Here is a 19,234-nt window from a genome sequence, read left to right as displayed (position 1 = left end):
AGTTCTATTCAGAGAAAAATAGAAATGCACAATGACTGGGATTTAAGTTGAGTGAGGAAAGTCAGCAACACTGTTCCCATCGTTCTACCATAAATGTGGCAAAATCTTATTGTTTGTGACAGATCGGTAGAATTAGATTTTCTTATATCTAAATAAATATATATAAATACATAAATGTAGGTATGTATAGCATGAACAGAATACAGTGCTATTTGAACATTGTCATAAGACTTATTTATAAAACTTCCTCAAGCTCTTTCCAATATCTTGGTTAAGATTACATCTAAGGTGAGAGGAGGATGAGGATTGAAAAACTACCTGTCAGGTAATGCTTGATTACCTGGGTGACAAAATTATGTTTACACCAAACCCCCATGACACAGAATTTACCCATGTAACAAACCTACACCTGTCCCCCTTGAACCAAAAATAAAAAGTTGGAAAGAAAAAAATTGGAAAGAAAAAAAAGGAACTTAAAGAGAAAAAGAAGATTGTATCTAGTAGTTTTGCTAAGACTATAATATTTCTGACTGCTCCACTCTCTCCTCAAGATTGAGAACTAAACAACATGAGAGGCACAATTACATGCCAAAGATTCTTCTTGCCTATGGTTGTTTGTAGCATCCCAGTGGAATGTCTTTGAAAGTAAACTTTTTTATCTGTATTTTCTCACCTGCTCTGAGTATTGGTGGCAGTGATATATGCATTGTAATTAGACACCTAGCCTCCTGAATATAATGTATTCCAATTGTATTGTCTTTCTGAATAGCCTGTTTTCAATTCTTTCAACATTGCCTGCCAATAATTTAGCAAATTATTATTGAATGTCACAACTTGATTATAGAACATAGTAAGAAATCAATAAATTAAACACCAAACTGAATTTAATGCTAAAACTTACCCTTTTTAAAAATGTATTACTGATTTTTACTCGTGAAATTTAACATTTCCAGTCATCACTTAGTTGTTGACTCAACACTCAAAAATAATATATGCTACTTTTAAAATCCCAAAACCTCCAGATTTGTGTATTGCCACCAGGTGATGACAGTTGATTTTAATATTTTTGCACATCCTTCATTTTGAACAAATCTGTAAACCTCAAAAGATGTCAGGTGCTGCAAAAGGAGCTCTTACGCTATTTAAGTGCCATATAGTAAGGAGTTAGTTGACAGCTGATGCCTTGATTCTTCCAGTTTATGGTTCCAACGATAAGGTCAGGGTCCTGATACAGCAAAACCACCATTTGTTAAACAGAAATGAGAATGCGTTCCTTATTAGAAAGAAAAGTTACACAGTTTTATTATCATGAGTACTTTAAAAAGACTTGAAAAGTACAATTTACAATGAACTCAAAGTTTCTATGACTAGGAAATGATATGACTCAGGGAATTTAATACTTGGGATCCAAAACAAAGAAAGCAAAATGACCCATGAAGAACCATGTTGTTTATAAGGGCAAACTACAGGAAACAAACAGCATGAACTTCACAGGAGCACTGGAAACAAAATCCTGACTCTTTAAAATTGTTTTTAATATTATTCTCTTTAACTTTGTGATACCCAAAAAAGAATCAAAATTTTGTGGAAATGAATATAATAATTGGTTGTCTTACCTGTATTAACAAGATTTTTTAAAAACATTATTATTTCTGTCAAATGATTTTTAAAACACCTATCAACTTTTTTTCTTTTGGGTATAGATATCAATATATCTCTTATAGCTTGCTTCCCTTTTTAAATTAAAAAGTATAAATCTTTATAAAAATTAACTGTAACTTTATAAAAATATGTTTAAACTTGAGCAGATTTTATAAAAATTTAATGTGTAGAACATGTGTTGTTTCCAGCAACAGCTTAATTTCTTTAGTCACTTAACCTTTTTTAGACTTTCATTTTTTAAAATATTTCTTTTTTTTTTTTTTTTTGCTCTGATTCATACCTAGGAATCCAGTCTCTCTAGCCTTTGTAATACATTGAAAAGACTTGAAGGCCATTTTGCCTTCAAACTTTTTTCCAGGAGTTTGTCCTTAAACCTCTAACATCTTATCTTACAAGTTTCCTCGTAGTTTTTCACATTTCTGTTTATGTATGCTTCCAATTAAGATGGTATTCTGATTTCCTGTTGCTGTGTCTTCCTGCTATATGGAGTCTTCACAGATTTTTAGCAGCCAGGCCAGAAGGTTGTATTCCTTCCTACATTGGCAGGTTGAATTCTCCCTGAATTAACTCTTCCATTCAGAGGCTGCCACCGTCCTAGTTCGTGTCTTGAAGAATTGTATCACTCTCCTAACTGATATTTTAATAATAGCTGCAAACTCCTTACTATATGACACTTAAATAGCGTAAGAGCTCCTTTTGCAGCACCTGACATCTTTTGAGGTTTATAGATTTGTTCAAAATGAAGGATGTGCAAAAATATTAAAAATGTAACTTTTTAAAACTTAGATTAAGATGGTTTTATGCCATGTATGTTGCTATCTACTCCTTCTATTGTCTTTTGAGCTCACTGCATTCCAGCTTTAGTCCCTATCCTCGGAAATTGCTGTAGTCGGTCTGGGACTTTTGTGTTGCCAAATTCAGTTGTCGATTCTAAGATGTCATTTTACTTAATCTGGCAGCAGTGTTTGCTGGAGTTGGTCTTTCTTCCTAGAAACACATTCATTTGCCTGCTGGATGTTTCCTGCCTTACTGACTGCTGATTTCTAGTCTCCTTTCTACATCCTCATCTATTTCATCATCTAGAAATGTCCTAGGGCTTTGGCCTCTTCTAGGCGTCACTCCCAAAGTGGTATTCTGCAGTCATGAAGAATGACACATCTGTAGGCATATGACTCCCAAGTTTCTCAGCACCTGATATGATGTATACTTATTTGTTCATTCCCTCTCTCCTTTCTCCTAAATATGGACTCTATGAGAGCAGGGACTCTGATCCTGTTCACCACTGTGTCTGCAATGCATAGAATAGTATCTAACACGTAATATATACTCAATACTTTACATTGAGTGACTTCTTAATTTATGGGTCATTCATCATTAATCTTGACCATAATAATGAATCAGTCGAAAACAGCACTTATTGTATTTTAAGCAAAGTGTGTGTTGTGTCTAGTTTATTTCAATAATACTAAGACAGCTATCTCCTTATTACCTGAATTTATTTCAGTACAACCGATTAATTTTGTTTTAATTGCCATAAGTTAAAAATTTTAAATACTGTGAGTTGTTTTTAGATTCAGATAGATATGTTTTTTAGCTTACTGCTTTCAAACGACTACACTTTAACGGTTCTGTTAATTCTTCAAAAAAAAGGTAAATTAAGTACTTCATTTCCTGCATAGTAAATCATTGACATTCCTAACATTTTTCAGTGACTTATAAATTTTCTTTGCTTTGTTTGTGTTGTGACATGTTGTGTAAACAAGATTTGGTATCAGAAGTAGGATCTACAAAACAAACACTAAATACTGGGGTTAGTACTAACGTTTTCACTGAAGATGGACGCAGAAAAGTAGCCAAACACAGTGTCACCCTGAGTCCGTTCTGAGATACATACCGGAAAATTATAGTAATCGGTTCATTCAGGAAACCAGGTGACAATAGGTTAAGCCATAAGTAATATAAGTAACATTTCTTTATCTTCCACTATTAAAAAAAAAACTTGTAAATCTTTATTTAAATGAGCACCAAATTAAAGAAAACCAAACAAATAAACGCAAGTCTAAAATGAAATGTTCAATTTTGATTTGTCAGAGATATGAGCCTTACTAAGTTTTAAGTTAACAGATTTGGACATTAACACATATTAATCTAAATTAATTAATTCAACCTTTGTTTTCAGTTTTAGAGAAATGTAAGCTTGTTGAAAAATTTAGCAGAATATAAACTATTTAAAATAACTGTTGATACTTGCATACCATTTGAAATGCTTTGTTTTTGCTTGTGTTCTCTGCTAAATTTTTTTTCCATTGAATCTGTGCTGCTTCTTTGCCAATGTTTTCCACTGTAGAATCTCCATCTTGCAACCTTGCTTCTCGTGAGCGCATTTACAAAAATTATGGTGTAGCTGGGCCTGCCTCTGCTCTCTCATCTCTGTCTCACAAACTGAAGGGTGGGTATACATGCATTCATGGATGGGCCATTCTTAATGAACATAGGGAGTGTCATTAAAGATGTTTCCGTTCATCTCAGTCATGTTCATGTCATTCCATTTTTTTAATTAAAGTTTATCATTTTATTTAAATTTGTATATGTTTGAGTAATTTATGATGCTCCTATTCAGTATTATAATGTAGATTGTCATAATAGCTATGCATGTTTATTACATCTATAGGTTAAACATTACTCTTATTTAATTTTAAAACTTTATGAGATCTTTAAAACAGGTATATAGAAAGAAAGAATTACCTAATGGGGGGAATTTTTAAAACCATTTTTATCAGAAAAAGATGATATATGTGCAAGGCATAAAGCACATTTTTTAGTCTTAAACTTGTTATGTAATATAAAAATCACTTTACTATTTTAGTTTTTTGTGAGAAACACTGATAATGAACTTAAAGTTTTTAAGTTTAAATTAGTTATTAGGACCCGTGTGTTTGTTTATATCTATATGTCAACCTACCTGTCCTGTCTAGCATAAATTTTTCTAATATTGTTTTCCTAGTAACTAAGTTTTAATATTTTAAGCTTAGAAATGTTTAAGCTGTTGACAATTGACAAAATTTCAGACAATTTAAAAATATGATTTTGGTCTTTTAAAACCCTACAGATGCCTACTTAAATATTTTGTCTTAAAGTATTATTTAATTAAATTTAAATCTTGTAAATATTTTAAAATCTTGTATTTAAAGAAAATTTTATCAAAAAGAACTTTTACAGCAATGCCTAACATATTGTGTGAGTTTCTCAACTACTGATTTTCTTTTTTTCTTAGAAATAGATAAAATAGGTATATGTTTCTCATTATACAATTGACGGTATAAACATATAAATAGGAAATATAAAAATAGAGTAAATAGTATTGTACAACCTGTGCTATATAGTATACAGTATTGTGTGTAATAGCATATAGTATCATGTAACCGATATATACTATATATCATGCCATGTGATATATGCATGTAGTATTACGATATAGTACGATCCTGATAATTTATGATTTTGGCATGAAAAAATATGTGGGTAAGTGAATGAATACTTACCATTTAACATGTTTAGTAACATTTAATTTGCTTGCCCTAAGTTTCTATCCTGTCATTATTTCTTCAAGATTCCTTTAAAGTTAGAAAAATGTTTGCCTATTATCACTTAAATTTAAAAATACAGTCATTAAATAAATTAGGAGATGAATGTGAAAGTTTTATGTATAGTCTGAAGATTTTTAGCAAACTATTTGTTTATATTTGTTGATATTTTGAGCAGCCACAACATAATAATTTTAGTAATAATATGCTGCAAAACATTTGAAACACAAATGAAGAAGATAAACATAAATTAGCACTTGGGCTTACCCCACTTAACAAGCATAGTTTTTTTAATATATAAAATATATTTTGGAAAAATAAATTTTTCAAGAAGATTTAGTTATCGTTTGAGAAATACATCAGAGAAAGAAACGTTTCTGCCATTATTTATATGCTTAAACTTCAACAGGTATTTAGCTGTCACCACTTACAGATCTTAAGAAAATATTCACCACTATTAGAGATATAATAAGATATACAGATGCCTATTCTTTCTAACACCATGTAATAAACTTTTTTGCTCACGTATGACAAGTGGTGTTCCTGATATTTGGCAGATTCCATTTTTCAGGCAACCACAGAGGTTGTTTTCATGATGAGTAAATACCTGCCATCGTAAGTGCATGCATTCCTAGAATAGAGGTATCATCAGCAGGTGTTCACCATTCCTTTGCTTGCAGCTGTTGTGCAGGTCAGCCACTGGGACACATCTGACACAGGGAGTAGGTAATCTTTGTCACAAACCCTTCCCATTTGTTAGAAATCCTACACAAGTTGTCCTTTTTTATAAATTAGAGAGAAAACCTCTTTCAGTTCACAGACGGATTTTTTGGAGTAAGGGATACCAAATATAAAAGACTTACTAATTGTTTGTCTAGATTCCCAATATGTGTGGTTCAGTTTCTGAAATAAATGTAATGATAAAGGTGATAAACATGTCTCCAGCTGTCAGATTAATAACAAAAAACAAATACTCCAAACATCACATACTCAAAATTAATGGCCATGACTACTGATGTTTAATCTATGAAATATAATTTGTTTACCAAGTTTGCCGTATACTGTTACTAGGTCAGTAAGATTAGATGGGCAGCAATTTTTTAAACTACTTTTGAACAGTTTGAGGGTACTTATTTGTAGATCACCTCTGTTTATCTGTGTTCTCCCAAGACAGCATTGATAGTTAGAATTCTAAATTGGGATTTTTTAACCCTTTTTTCAAAATTTAGCCCCATCTGTTAATACTCTATTTATAAAACAGAGCATATAATATGATAAAGGAGGTTCATGATTGAATAATGAAGCTTTGCAAGAAACTAAAAAGCATTATGTTTTAGTTACTTTTTTTCATCCAAAGAACAGGAAAATTTATCCTAAATATTGGCATTTTGCAATTAAACATTTAGTTCATCAGTGTGCCCTATCTAAAGTACTTGCCATACTCTATTATTTCACCATGTAATTACTCAACATGCAAGCATCTAACCCTCACACATCAGTAACTACTGTCACCTCTGTCCTGTGGCCTTGGGAGCCTTAATTCTAAAAAGTAGACTTCTAGAGAAGCTGAATACTTGGGAGTAGCAGAAGAAAAAAAAAATCAAGAAAATTGGAATATATTACTCATTCAACAAATATTTATTGAATACCTACTGTATTCCTGGACTCATTCATAGTATTACATAAGTGAAGAGTAACAGACAAAAATACCTGCCCTTGACAAAAATGGGGGCAGATTCTCCAGCACTACTGTCCTGAGCCATAGAGAACTAGAGCGTGACTATACACACTTAACACATGCACACAAGCATAAAAAACATTTTTCTACATAATCTGAATTTGTTCACTTCCTTTTTTCTTTAAAAAAAAAAAAAAAAAAAAACAAACCTGCCATTAGAACCAGTTAACAAATGCACCTTAATTTCCTAGGAACTCTCTTTGAAAAAATATGAATACTTCCAGATAGGTTTATGGATTTTCAGTTTCTTATACCACTTGAAACCCCTCAGTCAGATTGCTTTTCTCCTAACAACTAACTGGTATCACTTGCACTAAGAGTAGAAGTTTTTATTTTAAGGAGGAAAGGTGATGTTGAAGTTTGTACCGTTTACTTGGGTCACAGACAGCCTGGCTCTAATGCCTCAAAGAAAAGCATAAAATAGAATGAAGGAGAGACACTAAATGAAGCCAGGATGCTAAAAACAATTAATGTCCATGCAGAAATATCTAATGGTTTGCTTTAGAAAAGGGAGGTAATTCTTCTTTTCATCCTGTTTTTCTGTCATTCTCCTGACTCCTTGTTTTGAGGGTCCACAGTTCAGACTTTTACTACTCATTCTGAGGATCCACCATTTCTGTGGTTTCCAAGGGGACACAGCCTCTGAGTTCTAAGCAGCTAAGCTTACTGAACTTTTGGAGTGTAACCTGTTTATAAGTAATTAAATAATAGCTTTAGGGCATTCATGTGCTCATTATAAACTAGTCTAATCTGATCATAAAACAGAGTGCCTCTTTGGCAACTCTTTATTAGCCTAATCGTATTTATGCATACACTTAAAAATTATAATTGTGTCTATGCATAAATTCATTTCTCTAATTCAACAAAACCCATACCATTGCCCTAAGGATGCGACATATCACTCTGCTGGAAATTTAGCGCTACTTCACATTTAAAATACAAGTTTTAACATTAAATAATTTCTTATTCCCCAAAAAATTAATTTCTCTTTCTAGTCTCTCACTGAATTTAAATTCTAACTAGTTATTGCACTAGGGCAGAGGTTGAGATATCACTGATAGTTCACACTGAGTTTGTTCAGCCTGTTTTGCATCCATGAAAATAGTTTTTGGTGGTAATGGTTGTGTAATGATGTGTAGAAATTTTATTGGAAATATTTCCCCCAGAATTCTTCAAGTGTTTTAGTATGTGTGACAAACAATAAGAATTTCGTAGCAATGTTTTTTATTTCAGTGTTTAGTGGCTAAATCATTACTAAGTTATAATTTTATTAATAAGTTTCACTATAAAATGGACCATACAGGTGATCGAGGAAACATCTCAACATCTTCTAGACCAGCTTCTACATCAGGAAAATCAGAGCTGTCCTCTAAACACAGCAGATCACTTAAACCTGATGGACATATGAGCCGGACTACTGCTGATCAGAAGAAGCCAAGGGGCACAGACAGTTTATCAGCTAGTGAATCCCTCATCTTAAAATCTGATGCTGCAAAGTTGAGGTCAGATTCCCATAGTAGGTCATTGTCCCCTAACCATAACACCTTGCAGACATTGAAATCTGATGGGAGGATGCCTTCTAGCTCCAGAGCTGAATCCCCAGGACCAGGTTCTCGGTTGTCATCTCCTAAGCCAAAGACTCTCCCAGCCAATAGGTCTAGCCCATCAGGTGCTAGTTCTCCACGCTCCTCCTCACCACATGATAAAAATCTACCTCAAAAAAGTACTGCTCCTGTTAAGACAAAACTTGATCCTCCTCGGGAACGTTCCAAATCAGACTCTTACACACTTGATCCAGATACCCTCCGCAAGAAGAAAATGCCCCTCACAGAACCTTTGAGGGGACGGTCAACATCACCAAAACCAAAATCAGTACCAAAGGATTCTACAGATTCCCCAGGATCTGAAAATAGAGCTCCCTCTCCCCATGTGGTACAGGAAAACCTCCACAGTGAGGTGGTCGAAGTCTGCACCTCAAGTACTTTAAAAACAAATAGTCTAACAGACAGCACCTGCGACGACAGCAGTGAATTTAAGAGTGTGGATGAAGGTTCAAATAAAGTTCATTTTAGCATTGGAAAAGCACCACTGAAAGATGAACAGGAAATGAGAGCATCCCCCAAAATAAGTCGAAAATGTGCTAATAGACACACCAGGCCCAAAAAAGAAAAATCGAGTTTTCTTTTCAAAGGAGATGGATCCAAGCCTTTAGAGCCAGCCAAGCAAGCCATGTCTCCTTCTGTGGCCGAATGTGCCAGAGCTGTGTTTGCTTCCTTCCTCTGGCATGAAGGCATAGTACATGATGCAATGGCTTGTTCTTCTTTCCTAAAGTTTCATCCTGAACTTTCCAAAGAACATGCTCCTATAAGGAGTAGTTTAAATAGCCAACAGCCTACAGAGGAAAAAGAAACCAAGTTAAAAAATAGACATTCGTTGGAAATATCATCTGCACTGAATATGTTTAATATTGCACCCCATGGACCAGATATATCTAAGATGGGTAGCATCAACAAAAACAAGGTATTATCTATGCTTAAGGAACCACCTCTGCATGAAAAATGCGAGGATGGGAAAACTGAGACCACTTTTGAAATGTCCATGCATCACACAATGAAGTCTAAATCTCCTCTTCCCTTAACTTTACAACATTTAGTGGCTTTTTGGGAAGACATCTCTTTGGCTACTATCAAAGCTGCTTCCCAGAATATGATTTTTCCAAGTCCTGGTTCCTGTGCAGTTCTTAAAAAGAAAGAGTGTGAGAAAGAGAATAAGAAGGCCAAAAAGGAAAAAAAGAAAAAAGAAAAGGCAGAAGTGAGGCCCAGGGGTAATTTGTTTGGAGAGATGGCCCAGCTGGCGGTAGGAGGACCAGAGAAAGATACCATCTGTGAACTGTGTGGGGAGTCACATCCGTACCCAGTGACCTATCACATGAGACAAGCTCACCCAGGTAAATGATACTGGCGAATGTATGTATAAGTACTTCTTTCTTTACTGAACCGGATCACTTCATTTGAGCTGTTATATGAATTTTGGCAAAGGATAGGGAATTTATAGTATCTTAAAGTACATTATCAGTACAGGGTTTTGCAAAAAACAGATAAAGAAATTCTAATATTATGATGACAAGGTCATTTAGTGCTATTTCACTTTCATGTAGCATGTTTTAAAAAATTTTATGTGTTACCCAAAGGGTGTGCCATTAATGTGTCTGTCTCACACAACAGAATCAGTGGCGTGCCCATACACATGGGGCATCTCCTTTGATTTTACTATTTTCCTGTTCAGAATTGCAAATTAAATTAGATTATATTGATTTCGATAGGCTTTTTCCTATGGAAGTGATACTGTTTTATCAGAAGACTGCATTTTCAGTAAATGTAATGATTTCTGTAACATTGACTAATATTCCAAATTCACCTAATACAAATTTGTATTTGTAATTTTTTTCTTTGTCTACATATTATACTTCAAATGTTTTATGTGACTTCTGAAAATATATCATTGTTATAGAACTTTTTTACTTGTTTTGTCTAATTTTATTGACATAATTAAGTATATCTAAATGTACCTATAGTCTACCTCTCTTTTAATCTGCCTGAATAGAAACTAAGTATCTCTCATATTTGGGGTATCGTTTAATTAATTGCTTTTTGATCAAGTAAGCTATTTTTCTGATATAGTTAATAGCCTGAAAAATCAGATATCTATTTCAGTATTTTGCTTTCTTTGAGAAGGTAAATCTGTCGTTAATCTATGAGTAATAAGGATCAAACTATTAAGGACACTTGGAGTGTTAAATATTTATTTTTGGTATTGTTTCAAGGTTGTGGCCGATATGCTGGTGGACAAGGTTACAATAGCATTGGGCATTTTTGTGGAGGATGGGCTGGTAACTGTGGTGATGGTGGCATAGGAGGAAGCACTTGGTATCTGGTATGTGATCGCTGTAGAGAAAAATACCTCCGTGAAAAACAAGCTGCTGCAAGGGAGAAGGTATTTTATTCCATTCGGAGCTATAGTTTTAATGATATGGATACACTTTATAAAAATAGCTTTTTATGATCTTATTACATCAGATAATTCCGCATAGTTGATATAAAAGATCAGCTTTTACAATGGAAATCATATACAAATTTAATATTTGTACTACGTCAGCTGCTTTTAATTTTAAAAATTAACTATATATTGGAATAACACTAGATAACCTCTGCTACCTGTTTTTTTGGCTCCTTTGTTTTCCTATTCCATAGCTACTCTCTCTTTTCCTTATTCACTCTAGTGGCTAACCTAACTAAAAAATTTCACTGAATACACACAGATGATTTACTTTTTAAAAAAATGAATTATATTTAGATTTAACTAGTTAGGTGTTAAATTTTTCTGAAGAAAGAAAGGAAGTATAGTTTGTGTTTAATACAGAATAGTCAGCCCAGGATGAATATGAAGTGAATGTTGTTTTTTTATAATCTTAGTATTTTAAAATAGCTTTACAAGTGTTTAATAATTTTTATTGGAAACTCAAAATACTTAGCTTAAGGAACGAAAGATTTTAATATAAGTCAGAAAAGATTACTTTAATTTTTTTTCTTTGCCAGGTCAAACAATCTAGGAGAAAACCAATGCAAGTCAAGACCCCTCGTGCCTTGCCCACCATGGAAGCTCACCAGGTGATTAAAGCCAATGCACTCTTCCTGCTCTCCCTGAGCAGTGCAGCCGAACCGAGCATTCTGTGTTACCATCCTGCAAAGCCATTCCAATCTCAGCTGCCCAGCGTGAAAGAAGGCATTTCTGAGGATCTTCCTGTGAAAATGCCTTGTCTCTACCTTCAGACATTAGCTAGGTAATAAAATTTTGTTGTTGTTTTTTAATCACCTTTGGATTAACAGTGATTGTTTATTGATATCTAGGGTAGTTCAGTATTTGACCTATACTTTATTAGATACTATGTACTGTAAAGAAACTTCCAGGCATTTATTTTTTTGAGTTGCCTTGACTCACATAATGACTTTATGGTAGTAGGTATTTAAAAAACTATAAAAATGCTTCATCAATTTACATTGTTACTAATACAAAACATGTCTTAGAAAATAAGACTATAGCTATCTTTCACTCTTTGGTAGGCTGACTTCAGTCTGTTAGTGTGAAATGCTGAAGTAGAAAAAAGTTGGTGTTTTCTTAGCAGTCTTTTATGTCATAAATTATTCATTGTTAGCATTTAAATGAATACTAACTGGGCACCTGCCAGCCTTGTGCTAGGCCCTGAATGAATGAATGAATGAATATAACAAAATCCTGGCTTCTATGTACTCATACTGTGATGTCAAGTCAGACATGTCAGTGAAACATTTGAAATGCCATGTGAGGAGTGCTACAATAGAAGTATGTATGTAGGATGCTGTTACAGCATAAAAGATGGAGAGTATCTGAATCTTCCCAAGGAAATCAGAAAAGGCTTCCCAGAGGGTCTGACCCTTTAGTGGAGTCTTAAAGGATAAATAGAAACCTGTCAGGCAAGTGATGGGAAGAAAGCAACGCCTGGAAGAATAACCCAGGTGAGTAAAGACACAAATGAAATCTCATTACACATTTGAGGAATCACAGGTTGTTAAAGGACTGACTACTGGAGGAAATGTGTGAAAGCCCGTTCAGAATGATTGGTTCACCCAAGTAACGTCGGGCCCTGTAGCCCAGGTTAAGATTGCATTTTATCCCATGAGCAGAGGAAACAGTGGAAAAATTTTAAACAGAGAAATACATGAATTGGTTTGCAATTAAAAGATCACTGTAGAATGTGGAAGCTAATGTGGAGACTAGATAAAAGTGCATTACTAGAGATAGAGAGAAACCTGTTAGTATTCTATTTTCATATATTGGACCTGAATGGTGCAGCCTATACTTTCACACATCATGCACTGACACTCCAAAAGAGCCTTTCATATACCAAAATCAGATTTTTTTCATCAGCTGACAAATGAAGATATCTAGATATTGCCTGCTGACATGGCTTGCCAACCAACAGTTCCATTTTGGAAATTGTCCTCTTTGTGTGGCAGAGTTGTGTGATTTTTTAAATTTTGTGCTTACTATTACAATAAAATGAATAAGCAACAAAAATGAAAACGTGAGACTAAATACATTTGAGACGGAGGTGGAAATCATCAGGTATGCCAAATACAGTAGATCTTTAGTGTGAAGCATACCACTCAGTGGACTTAGGTTAGCAACTATTTATTCATTTTGAAAAGGAAAGAATCAAATTGTAAAACGTGAAAAATGCTCACACAGCATTATTACAGACTTTTTTTCTTTTTAGCTCTCTGGGGAATGGGCACCCCCTCCACCCTGAACCACAGAAAATTTCATATATCTAATATTTTTCAAATATGATCTTATGTATGTTCCTACCCAAAAAAGTAACTGCCTGTATTTCAGTGGTCTGTGCAAGAAATAATAAGCATGAACCAAGGCAGTGGTGATAGGGAATGAGAAGAGAGAATGGCTCTGAGAGGAAACCTAATATCATGGGCTTGAAAGATGATGATGGTAGAGGGCTAAGCCTACTACAACACTGGAAATATTTTAGCTTAAGCACCTGGATGGTTGGTGGGATCATTCACCAAAACACTGGAAGATGGAAAAGCTCTCAAAAGGAAAGAAACTTAGTTCACTTTTGGATTTGAAATGTTTGTGGTACCTGAAATGTTGATGAATAACATTATCAGACTTTTATTTTCACCTACCTACATCTACAATTATTTTAATACTTTGCCTTTAACTGTGATTTACGTGTGCTGCTTTTCCTGTTATGAAGGAGATTAAAAATGGAGAGGATCTGTATTGCCATCATACTTTAAGTTATTGGGTTTGATTTAATGCAGGCATCATCATGAAAATTTTGTGGGCTATCAAGATGACAACCTATTCCAGGATGAAATGAGATACCTACGTTCAACATCTGTACCTGCCCCATATATATCAGTAACTCCTGATGCAAGTCCTAACGTATTTGAAGAGCCAGAGAGCAATATGAAGTCTATGCCACCAAGGTATTTTAGTTCTCTCCTGTTTGTTGAATAGCTAGTGTTTGGTGGAAGAAAGACTTTGAACTAGAAAAGAGTCCTTTTCTAGTTGTTGTTTCTAGTTGTTTCTACTTGTTGTTTACAGTGCCTCCTAACTTAGGTATGGTAGTATCAGAGTAAAGAGCTTCTCGAAAAGCTGAATAGAAACGTGTTATAATAATATAATACACAAGAAAATAGAGGCCAGGCGTTGTGGCTCACAACTGTAATCCCAGCACTTTGGGAGGCCAAGGCGGGTTAGATCACCTGAGGTCAGGAGTTCGAGACCAGTCTGACCAACATGGTGAAACCCTGTCTCTACTAAAAATACAAAAGATTAGCCAAGTATGGTGACACACACCTGTAATCCCAGCTACTCAGGAGGCTGAGGCAGGAGAATTGCTTGAACCTGGCAGACAGAGGTTACAGTGAGCTGAGATCATACCACTGAACTCCAGCTTGAGAAAAAAAAAAGAGTACCACTGAAACTTTTTTAGAGGAGGAATGATGTGATAAAAATGCAAAGGTAGTCTCACAGTGACAATTGAGAAACTGACATATGGATTAAAGAGATACATTTTGTAGGAAAAATAAGTGTGACTTGTTGACTAACTGGATAATGAAAAAGGTAAGTTTAAGATGACATGAAGATTTCAGGCACGAATAACTGTGAACATGGTATCATTGGAAAGGAAGACGTTTGCTGAATGAAAAGAGAATGTGCTTGTTAAGAGCATGCCACTGTGTTACTACTATACAGCTATAATTATAAACTAATATAATCACAATAGAACATATATATCCAAATGAGGTTTTTTTGTTGTTGTTAAAAATACATACAACTTCTCCCCTCCCCAACTGCATGGATTACTCGTCAGAATTTCTTTGAAGCTGCTCTTGACATTTTCTCCAGAATGCAGTGTAACCTTTAATATCTTTAAAAGTAATAAAGTATTTCTAAAGGAGATACACTGTTTAAAGGAGTCAGAAACCATTTTGACGCTAGTCTGACAAGTGTGATTCTCATTGGATTATTATTACCCCTTAGGATCAAAATTCAGAGGCTGAGGCAAGAGGATGACTTGAGCCTAGGATTTTGAGGTTACAGTGAGCTATGAGTGTGTCGCTGCACTTCAGCCTAGGTGACAGCAAGGCTCCATCTGTTTAAAAAAAAAAAAAAAGTTGATGGATAAATGAATTCATTAAATCAGTGGTTCTCAACTGGGGGCGATATTTGCCTCCCTGTTGACAATCTGGCAATGTTTGGAAATAACTTTGTTTGTCACAACTGGGCTAGTTGAGTGGGCATCCTAGTGATGTGAGGCCAGGGATATTGCTAACCATCCTGTAGGAGGCAAGACAGCCTTCATAACAAGGAATTACCTGTCCCAGGGTAGCCATTCAATTAAAGATGTCATCTCTGCTTTCTTCTTTGGATTTTCTTGTGTTGCTTGAATTCTTTCACAAGCATTGTTATTTTTTTGTAAAAAAAAAGAAAAAAAAACAGTCACTTTTTAAATTTGTGTAATGTTTTCTTTAAGTTAGTAGAAAACTTCCTCTGAAAACAGAGCAAATGTCTGTGCTTTATAGTAACACCATATATAAAGTGAATTAAGTTAATGTTTCCCTGTCTTCTAGTCATTCTGGAACCAAACAACCTATACTAACACCCAGGGACATTTACTGCCAATCAGTTACGTACAATGTTTATAGTCTATGCAAACAAGAATGTACATAAGCTTAGAGAAGTGGTGAGTAAAGAAAACACCCAGGCAGTTAGCCATCCGTTGGAAAATAGACAATTTTACCAAGGGACACAGGATTTCAAACCTGGCTTGAATGATGGAAAAAACTCCAGAACCAAAGGTGAGCAAAAATATTCCAATTTGAATTGAGGTGACAGAAAAAGGAGCTCACAAAAAGAATAGTTTCTAAATTTGTTTTAGAGAAATAAGAAAGAGAAGAGATCTTTTTTTTATAAAATGTGTCAATAAAGGAAATTATATAGCTCAAGATCTTAATAACTTTTTAAGTATTTTTAAATGTTGCTTTAATAAATAGAAAAACTGTTAGTTTACTTAAGCCTGAATAAAACCATTAAGTTCTTTTATAGAGTATAAATACAGCACTGGTGCCAAAAATCAGTTTGTTCCCTCTCATGACACCTTGACACAGCCATCCTCCAAGGGCTTTGGGCAGTGTTTCCCAAGAGTGAGAAACCTCACAGAACACTGAAGACACCAAAAGAAAACTTTGGAGCCAAATTTTGCTTCCTATTTTATTAGGTTTTCATGTGTACATAACCATTTTCTTTCTATTTGGTGCACTTATGATTGTATCTGCCTGTTTTTCCTGAATATTACAACACATGAGTTCCACCCCAGTGCTTTTGATTCTAAAAGGAGCTTGGAAGCCTTTCTTCTTTTTCATTTAATATGCAAAGTAGATTTAAGAAAACCACAAGTTTTAAGGTACAATGCTGAAATCGGTCCAAATGTTACTGCATTTGAAAATATCGAATTATGATTCAGAGAGAGATTGTCAATTTGGCTTTGATTTTGTTTCTCCACGTGAAATCTTGAGTCACATATTTTGCATCATTATAAGTATAGTTACATTTCATTTAGCTCTTCTGAGTTTGTATCTGTTGTATTGTTCCATCTACAGTTTAGAAACCAGTCCCATAACTGATACTGATCTTGCAAAGAGAACTGTCTTCCAAAGATCATACTCAGTTGTTGCTTCCGAGTATGATAAACAACACTCCATTTTACCTGCACGAGTTAAAGCCATTCCTAGAAGAAGAGTTAACAGTGGAGACACTGGTAAGTATGAGGATAAAAAAGAATATTGAGTGATCTGACTACTACAAATAAAAAAGAAAATGGTTTTATTTGCACATAATTTTTAAAATTTAATTTTTGAAGGAAAAGGCATGGGATAATTTCTAACGTGTGATTGACATTCCCTCTGTGTGACACAGCTATAAATGTGCATCTCTAAATTTTGCATCTCAGTTGAAGGGAAATCGGTGATTGTTCAAGAATAAATTGGCCTTTACAATCTTACTTCTTAGGTATCTAAGCCAAATGTTACAGCCATTATCCCTTCCACTAAACTTGTGGACCGGCAGTTCCAGTGATGTACACATTCACAGTTATCTCTCCACCCCAATAGAAGCTTGTAACTCTTGCAGCTGCCATCATTCTAAGTAGATAAAAAACTTTGGGGATATAAATAGCCCTTAATCAGTTAAAAAAAAAAAAAAAAAAGAAGAAGAAGAAGAGTTACATGATCTGGACCAGTTGGTATCAATAGCCCCAAATTGGGGTGGGGATTCTACCTCAAGAATAATTAAAGAAACCCAAGAAGAACAGGATAATATAGTGATAAATTGTCAGAGAAATCACTTGCTAAAATGAAGATTTGGCCTAAAAATGATAGTCAGATGATTAAGTATCTTATTGAAGACTTTTAAGAAAAACATTATTGAAAATTGCCCAGCAATTTATAGGTTCATTCAACAAATATTTTTGACCTCCTGTTGAGAAATGTTTCTTATAAAGCCATCTTTTAGAAAGTGATGCAGATGAGATGTAGATTTCATTTAGAATATAAATCACTTAGCTTTTAGAGTGTTTTAGAAAATGTGAACTGTAGATTCAGCTCTGGATTCAAAACCCACCTCTACAACTTAATGGCTATATGACTTTCAGAGAGTAACATATTTAATCTTTCTGAACCTTGGTTTCTTCCTCAGTAAAAGTTGAAATTGTTATGATTTGTGTCATGTGCAAAAAACCAATAACAAAGGCTCTAAAGTGAATATGCTAGATATTATCTTAAATATATATGCACTGCCTATGAAAATTAATAATTTTCTTTTTCTTTAATAGAAGTTGGTTCTTCCCTTTTGAGACATCCGTCTCCTGAGCTTTCTCGGCTAATCTCAGCCCACAGCTCTCTTTCTAAAGGAGAACGAAATTTCCAGTGGCCAGTTTTAGCTTTTGTTATACAACATCATGATCTAGAAGGTCTTGAAATAGCAATGAAACAGGCCCTAAGGAAATCTGCTTGTCGAGTTTTTGCTATGGAGGTATGAAGACATTAATGAAATTACTGATTCCTTGATCATACAAATCATGTGATGATTCTATTTAATGATGCCACTTTTTTACCAACAGAAATTGTATGAAATTAAAAGGCATTAGCCAATTAAAAGTATCAAGTGTTCATATAAAAATTAGACTCTAAAGTTTATGAATATAAACGAATTTAGAATTTCATATTTCAGCACTCTAAAGAAATTTATTTCTGTATTGCTTTATTATTTGAATCTTGAGATTATCTTTTTTAAAAGCTTTTATACACTCAGAATGTCATTTTATTAGAAGGAAATGACAGAGTAATCATGGAAAGAAGATAAGGAGTAGGACTTTTGAGTTATAAGTGAACCAGTAATAACTTCTCTGGGCCTTTGGCCTCTGGAAATAATAGGATTACTGTATATTACAGGCCTGTATATAGTAAATCTTTATTTTTATCAAATGTGATAAATAACTTACCACTTCATGGATGGGAATTATATGAATATATTTAAGTAAATGGTTGCTTTCGTAGAGCTTGAGATACGCTTTGTGTTCATCCAGATGCAAGTTGGAAAAAATGTGCTTGAATAAATTAATATTAAAAAGAATTTTCAAAGTAAAAAGTGGTTTGAAAAAGTGTTTTGGTATTGTATTTTAGAAATTATTTTTCCTATTTTTTTAAATTAAAACCCCAAATTATTAACTGTTTCAAGTTCCGTGTGCTTTCAGTGAAATAAAGGTCAGATTTTCAAGGAGCCAAGCATAGTATCCCATGATTGTAATCCTAACACTTTGGGAGGCCAAGGAGGGAGGATCACTTGAGCGCCAAGAGTTTGAGACCAGCCTGGGCAACATCGTGAGACGTCATTTCTACAAAAAAATGTTTTAAAATCAGCTGGGTGTGGTGGTGCGCGCCTATAGTCCCAGCTACTTGGGAGGCTGAGGTGGGAGGATCATTTGTGCCTGGGTGCTTGAGGCTGCAGTGAGCCCTGATCACACCACTGTACTCCAACCTGGGTGACAGAGCGAGACACTATCTCTTAAAAAGAAAAACAAATAGTAAAACTATAAGGTATTACTTTTTTTAATTAAAAAAGATTTTCT

General features: G+C 34.4%; 1 protein-coding gene across 34 annotated transcripts in view; it reads left to right on the top strand.

The window, feature by feature from the left end:
• MYCBP2 (MYC binding protein 2) overlaps positions 1 to 19,234 on the top strand; it is a 286,627-nt gene that overhangs the window by 222,932 nt on the left and 44,461 nt on the right. For 17 of the 34 annotated variants that reach the window (XM_074021188.1, XM_074021199.1, XM_074021198.1 and 14 more), the window contains 6 exons: positions 8,288 to 9,931; positions 10,808 to 10,977; positions 11,580 to 11,824; positions 13,863 to 14,030; positions 16,710 to 16,867; positions 17,939 to 18,138. In XM_074021188.1, the coding sequence (XP_073877289.1) occupies positions 8,288 to 9,931; positions 10,808 to 10,977; positions 11,580 to 11,824; positions 13,863 to 14,030; positions 16,710 to 16,867; positions 17,939 to 18,138 (2,585 nt within the window). Of the gene's footprint in view, positions 1 to 4,009; positions 4,112 to 8,287; positions 9,932 to 10,807; positions 10,978 to 11,579; positions 11,825 to 13,862; positions 14,031 to 15,680; positions 15,903 to 16,709; positions 16,868 to 17,938; positions 18,139 to 19,234 lie in introns of those variants that run through there. The other 17 variants (XM_045377006.2, XM_074021197.1, XM_074021192.1 and 14 more) reach the window with 3 other exon arrangements.

Source organism: Macaca fascicularis, chromosome 17 (assembly GCF_037993035.2).
Source record: "Macaca fascicularis isolate 582-1 chromosome 17, T2T-MFA8v1.1".
Lineage (NCBI taxonomy): Eukaryota > Metazoa > Chordata > Mammalia > Primates > Cercopithecidae > Macaca > Macaca fascicularis.
The sequence above is the reverse complement of the archived record's forward strand: the minus strand, read 5'-3'. Positions and strand labels throughout refer to the sequence as shown.